The sequence below is a fragment of the Psammomys obesus genome, unplaced genomic scaffold, assembly GCF_907164565.1.
Source record: "Psammomys obesus unplaced genomic scaffold, mPsaObe1.curated_primary_1811, whole genome shotgun sequence".
Taxonomy (NCBI): domain Eukaryota; kingdom Metazoa; phylum Chordata; class Mammalia; order Rodentia; family Muridae; genus Psammomys; species Psammomys obesus.
The window spans coordinates 839,563-846,597 of NW_026596057.1; the positions used below are offsets into that span (position 1 = coordinate 839,563).

At 39.7% G+C, this 7,035-nt stretch overlaps 1 protein-coding gene across 3 annotated transcripts in view; it reads left to right on the forward strand.

The window, feature by feature from the left end:
• Uap1 (UDP-N-acetylglucosamine pyrophosphorylase 1) overlaps nucleotides 1–6,607 on the forward strand; it is a 32,053-nt gene extending 25,446 nt beyond the window's left edge. For all 3 annotated transcript variants that reach the window (XM_055624555.1, XM_055624554.1, XM_055624556.1), the window contains 2 exons: nucleotides 4,976–5,042; nucleotides 6,044–6,607. In XM_055624555.1, the coding sequence (XP_055480530.1) occupies nucleotides 4,976–5,042; nucleotides 6,044–6,136 (160 nt within the window). In that variant the 3' untranslated portion in view covers nucleotides 6,137–6,607. The remainder of the gene's footprint in view (nucleotides 1–4,975; nucleotides 5,043–6,043) is intronic.
• The last annotated feature ends 428 nt before the right edge of the window (nucleotides 6,608–7,035 follow it).

Below are 7,035 nucleotides of genomic sequence, written 5' to 3' on the forward strand. Positions count from 1 at the left end.
ACACACACACACACACACACACACACACACACACACACACACACACATTCTCAATATGGAGTTTGACTGTTCCTGATATTCAACAGCTTCACCAGTATGGAGAAGACATCTTTTACTTGATTTGCATACTTTTTGGCTTTGTTATCGTTTTGAGAAAGGGTCTTGGTTTGTAGCCAAATCTGGCCTAGAACTCTATTCTCCTGTTTGCCTCCAAGTGCTGGGATTATGGCCACATACCAACATATGTGGCCAGGGTCGCTGTGCTTTCATCATGGTTGAGTTATTTTGATTCTAAAGCGTATATCTTTTTTTTTTTTTTTTTTTTTTTTATCAGCAGGCCATTTTATAGCTAGGAATAGCATAGCCTTTCTCATCTGGTTACTAACAATTTATTGTTTTGTTTTGTTTTTGTTTTTCAAGACAGGGTTTCTCTTGTAGCCCTTGGCTGTCTGGACTTACTTTATAGACCAGGCTGGCCTCAACCTCACAGAGATCTGCCTGCTTCTGCCTCCCTAAGTTCTAGGATTACAGGCATGGTGCATGCCTGGCTTTACAATATTTTTTATTGTTGTTTTAATATTATTTTTGCCATTATTTTTATAGTTAAAAGGTCAGCTGATGTTTTGCTGCCCTTTAAAGTTACTAGATTTCGTGGCTAAAGAGATGGCTCAGTGGTTAAGAGCACTGATTCTTGCAGAGGACTCAGGTTGAATTCTTAGCACCTACATGGCAGCACACAACCATCTGTAACTCCAGTTCCAGGAGATCTTATTACTTCTTCTGGCCTCCTGGGGCACCGGGAACCAGGCATGCATGTGGTACACAGACATACATGCAGACAAACCACCTGTACACATACAGTACAGATTTTAAAAAAAGTTAAAAGTTACTAGATTTAGTTTGAATTTTAAGATTTTCAGGTAATTTGGGAATGAGGTTCTGGAGTTGGAATTTTTCTGAGAAACAGGGTTGCCCTTGATGACACTTTCCACGTGCCTCATCTTGTTACAGTTCTCATTTGCCCAGAGGACAAGGCCCTGCGAGCATTGTGTCTCTGTGGCACTGTAGACAAGGGACCTTATACATCTGTCTAGTTTCCTCCAGGACTCATAGATAACTGTTGCCACTTGTACAATGGGGCCTGGGACCCAGAGCCCTTTTGTCACTTTCTGTCTCATCCATTATTTTTAGTATGTAGACAAACTACTTTTATAATTTAAGAAATATAGCTTTGACTCTTGAGTTTCCTCCTCATCGAACCATAGCTGTTACCTTCAAAATGAAGTAGTTTTTTTTTTTTTTTTAAATGATCTAGCAAAAAGCAACATTAAAGATCCAGAAACATTTTTATTTGGATTGTTTTCTTTAGTGTCTCTCCCCACTGCCCTTTTTTTGTAGGTTAATCAAACCAAATGATGTCATGGGCTTATAAATAATTCCTACTAAAATCTCCCGTACCAAAGGATGCCTTCAGAAAGTTGAAAAAGATTACCTGAAAGTGAGATGTAAAAGGCTGTCGAGGTGGCTCAGTGGGTAAAGGCACTTGCCGCAGAAATCTGATTTCCTAAGTTTGATTTCTGGAATCCACATGAAGGGCTCCACAAAGCTATTGTCCTCTGATCAGCACATGTGCATGGGGCAAGCCTACATTCACACGCATTCACATACAGCTCAATAATAACAATTTTAAAAAAAAAAAGGAAATATTCTATGTAAGATAGAGAAGAAATAGTTTGAAAAATAAAAGCAAGGATGTGCAGTCTGGACAAAAGTGATATTTTTATTTTTCTTCTTTGCTTACTATTAGCTACTGGTTGCTTCGTGAGGGAATTAGGGGCCAGTTTGCAGTCGGGCTGTTTCTCTTAGAAGCTGATCGTCTACATTTAGTGAGAATCCCTTTTGTCTTCCCTCCTTCAGGTCTCTAAACTTGCCTATTGAAGTCTGTTTTCTAAGTTTCTTCCCATTTGGATTCAAGGGCTATCACTGCCAGTCTAGAACAGAAGTTAGGTATTGAGACCAGTTGTATATTTGTTTCTTGGGTTCAAAACCACACTGTCATCATGATGACTGAATACTTCAGAGGTTCTGTGTGTCTTACCAGTGTGATAGGCCTTCATTTCTTCTACTTGGTTTAGTCTGACCTGGCGTGGCAACTCTAGACCACTTGTCATTAGACTATGACACATTGTGGGGAGACCTACGTTTCTTTTCTTGACACTAAACTGTCATTTACCTTCAGAGTTTAGTCATTTATCTAGAAGCCTACAGGCTTCTGTTAGCATCCTAGGTTCTGTAGTATCATGTGCAGGAGAAGTAAGTAATTTCTGATAGCCTAATGGCATATAAGGTTCAGATCTATAAAAATTAGGAGATGTTATCAGGCAGTATGTGATTATTCTGGTCATGTGACATAAGTAATATTTACTCTTGGAGACAGGGATTTCTAGGCATCCAATACCTTTAGTTTCTCAGTGCACAGAAGCACTCACTCTGAAATGAATAGAGAGGGTGAGGGAATGTTGGGGCTAAACCTTGGAGGATGGATATGGTTTTTGCAGTCTATAGTTGAGATAATTTAGACTAATCCAAAGAAATTTCTCCATTATCCTATAGCAACTCATGAGAAGTAGTAGAAGGCTTCAGGAACAGGGCAGGGAGAGCCCTCTGACTAGCCTTAGCATGCTTGCTCTGATTTTACTGATGTTGCCACAGTTTGAAAATTCATTAGTGGAAGAGGAGAGAGTTTGAGGCTACAGAGAGGCTGGGTTTTGTGTACTTTCTACTGAGACTTTCTGTTTTTAAGAGAGTAGCTCTTGCTATAAAAGCTCTTGTTGGCCTCAAACTCTTAGTTTCCTCAGCTTCCTCAAGGGCAGGATTACAGTCATGTTCCATATGCCTGCCTGCTGTTCTTTCTTTCTTGCTTGCTTTTTTTCTTTCTCTTTTAAAAAAATATTTTTTAAAGATTATTTTATCTTTTAAAATAAATTAAAATATAATTACATAATTTTTCTTTTCCCTTTTCTCCCTTCAATCCTTCCCACATACCCCATCCCCCTCTCGTTTCTCTCAGAATCATGACCTCTTGCTGATATATGTATGTGTGTATGTATGTATGTATGTACGTACGTACATATGAATATATATGTATATATTACACATATTTATGTAAAGTTATACACAGACATGTAAATATTTAATGTGTAAACATAGTCTAATCTGTCCTAGTTTGTTTACTGTTACTTGTATCTATGATTTCAGGGCTGACCACTTGGTATTGGATAATCAATTAAAGGGCTCATCCCTGGGAAAGATTGTTTCCCCTGCTCGAAACATTCCTTTATTGTCTGTAGTTCTTTGTCTAGGGGTGGGACCAGGTGTGATTTCTCCTTTCATGTTCACATGTCTATTGGTGTTGTACTTGTTCATGTCTTGTTCAGGCAGCCATGTTGTTCAGGTATCATGGGTAAAGCTTCCTTGTCATTTCTAGGAGACACAGTCTCACAGCAGTTTTCCTGATCCTTTGGCTCTTCCAGTCTTTCTTCCCCCTATTCTGAGATGTTCCCTGAGCCTTTGCTAGGGAGTTGTATTGTAGATGAAGTAATTGGAGCAGGACAACCCACAATCATTTTTTCTCTGTATTTTGACCAGTTGTATCCTGTAATGCTTTCCTTCAGTTATAGAGAGAGAGTTTTTTGGAAAGGGATGAGAACAGTACTAATCTATGAGTATAGGATGAGTATTTAGAATAGAGTTAGAAATTTTGCTGGTTTTGCCAAATGGTCGTAGTTGGTTCTCCTCTAAGGTCCGTGATGTCACTAGCCTTGGATGATTGGCTTATTTTCCAGTACCAACTATGTCTTCTTAAGTCCTGCTAAGTGGACTGTCAGTCCAGTCAGAGAGCTACTGATTACTGTAAAGATTGTCATTATTGCACCCTTCTGTAGTCCAGGCTGGCCTTGAACTTGCTAGGTAGGCAAGGATAGGCTTAAACTTCTGATCCTTCTGCCTCTACCTCCTGAGTCCTGGGACTACAATCCAGACCATACTGGCTTTATACAGTGCTGGAGATTGAACCCATAGCCTCATGCATGGTAGGCAAGCGTCTACCAACTGAACTACATTCTGAACCTACTGTTGGCAAAATTCTTGCGGTAACAAATAACACAGCTCTCGAAGGACTGACTGTACAGAAAATAGTATTTATTGACTGTTAGGTTAGATAATCTAGAAATTCGGAATACAAATGTCTATAAAATATCAGAGTGTGACATAGAATTTGCAAATAATGCTTTTGTCCATACCTTTTTGGTAGCTCAGTATTTTGAGACAGAGTAATAAATTAATTGAGCTCATACAGGAGATTCAGTTTGTATAGGAAAATCTTGTACGGGGAAATCGTGGAACAAGGAATGAAATGTTCTCTGTCTGTGCTGTTCACTTTGGTTGTCATTTCCTACCTGTGTCTCCTGAGCACTTGAAATGTGATTAGTCTGTCCAAGAAACTAGGTTTGAAAATTTCGGTATAAGTAGCCCTTTGGCCACTATGTGGACAGTGCAGCTCCAGAGTGTTTGGCAGCATTAGGGTCTGACTTGCAAGGTTGCGTTTTGTGAGAATTAAAATTAACGTGAAGGAGTCAAGAGACCTAGGTGGGCCTGACACACAGAGACTGTCTCATCTGTAGTCCTTTCTCATGAACTTTCTGAAATTGGAAATGGGACTTCTGTGTAAGAGGGTAGTGTATAGGGGGCTGGTGGTGATTATAGGTTCTTGCTCAAGTGGTTTGCAGCTGACAAAGAGAATGTGTCAACCTTCAGGCGATTTAGTGAAGACTAGGATCCAGGGTGGGCTCCATTCTTTGTAACTGGAATTGTGTTACCTGCAAGCTTCTCAGAGGAAGACTATGGTCTGTATTTTTATGCTAGCAAGTCGCGTGAGATGCAGAATCTTTAACATGCCTCTGAATTTTTTTCTTAGCTTGAAAGATGCCAACGATGTACCGATCCAGTGTGAAATCTCTCCCCTCATCTCCTATGCTGGAGAAGTAAGTTAGTTATATTTTCCTCTCTGTTCTTTTACAAAGTACTCTCTCTCCAAAGACTGTAGTGTTTGCCCCTCCAAGAAGTGGTAAGTCTTTGAAGAGGTGGATATGTTAATCAGCTCATCTGGACCGTGCCACAGCATACACACGCTTGAATTAGCACTTGAATATATGCTATTTATTACTTAACAGTTTAAAGTAAATTCTATAGACGCGGGGATCTGGCATTGCTTCAGGTTGCAGCAGAAGTGTTTCAGAGAAAGTGCAGTGTTTTCCTAGGAGCTCTTCCAGGGAGTGATTGGAGGAGCTGTGTGTGTTCTGAACTCTAGACAATTTCTGCTGTGTCTTTCATCTATACCATAAATGCCATTAATAGAAATCTATAATGTTTAGTATGTCTCACCTGTCCATTAATGCCTGCGTGTTAATGCCTTTAAAAATGAAATAAGTGTTTTATAATCAGCGGGCTGCTTTTTTAATGCAATGTAAATTTTCTTTCTAGGTATCTCTGTTTTGCTTATACACTTAGCACTTATACTTTATGGTCCTGTGCAGTGAAGCTCCCTACTGTTCTGGTTACATAAGTTTTCCTGGAATTTCTTACTGTTTAGCTGTAGCAGTAGAGATAGCCATCTTGCTTAGAAAATTAACTGTATTTAAGGATGATTGTGGGGTGAATGATTAGCATCTTATTAGAAATTGCATTATAACCACTTGCCTAGCATGCACTAGGCTCGGTTTCCTCCACACTAGTGCAAGATAACAACAAGGAATGAACACAAACCAAGAAGGAAGAATTTAACATTTTGTTGTTGTTGTTATTTGTCTTTCAGCCATTAAGTCTAGTGTAGAAAGTACGTGAGGTGGATATTTTACTTCTACATTCTTTACTCTCCAACTAGCTTCTGGCAGACAGGTTTTGAATGTTTAGTGCCACCAGGCCAGTGTTGTGTGACAAACAGCTGCTACTCTTCTGACATGCATTATTTCAATCCTCCCTTTAGGGGCTAGAAGGTTATGTGGCAGATAAAGACTTCCATGCACCTTTAATCATCGACGAGAATGGAGTCCATGAGCTGGTGAAAAATGGCATATGAATCTTACAGTGCGCTCAGCCACATAGGGAGCCTTTGTGTTTGATAGACCAGCTGTGAACCTGCAGGACCTCCCAGAAGGCTGAAGTGTGGACATTCACAGAGTTTCATTTTGCTTGCTGGTATCTGATAAACAACAGACTTCCCACATCCAGATGACTGGACTTTAGAGAGCGTTTTTGTGATTCTCAACTCATTGAAGGTCTTATTTATATTTTTTAACTATATAAGTTCTTCCAAGCCAAGGCTCATATTGGCCATCCAGGAAACTTCCTCAGCTTGACTGTAGTTGGGATGTTCAGCATGACTTCATTTGGAGCTGGAAGCATTTGTTTTTGAAGTTGTACATAGTGATAATAAGTCATTGTACATGTCAGACGGTTTCTATGGTACTAAAATTTTGTTTTATTTTATCAAGCATTAAAGATTTTTTAAGAAAATAACTGGACAACAAAATAAAACTTTCTTCTTGTCTGTGCAGTGTTATTTCTACCTTGAGAAAATTTCTATTGGCAAAATGCAAAATTTGGGAGACCTTTCAAGTTAACGCATAAAAACAAACGGATGTAGTCATGGCTTTGCTCCACAGGCAGCTGACTCTGGACCCTGTCTTCTGTCTCTTTACCGTCTCTCCCCTAAAGACGTTTCCCCTAGCCCTCTGCAAAGGGCACTTGGCCATATCTAGAGACATCTTTGGTACCTGGCTGGGCAGATGGGCATTAATACCATCAAGCAGATCCATGCCAAATGCACAGGGTGACCTTGTAGAGCAAGGACTCAGCCAGCTAGCCCGCCAGAATTTGCGGCTGAGAAGCATGTTCGTCAGTTATTTACCTTATTGTCCCTCAGTATCTTGTAATACTTAAAGCTTAGCAAATTAATCACATAGAATTCTGATTGTG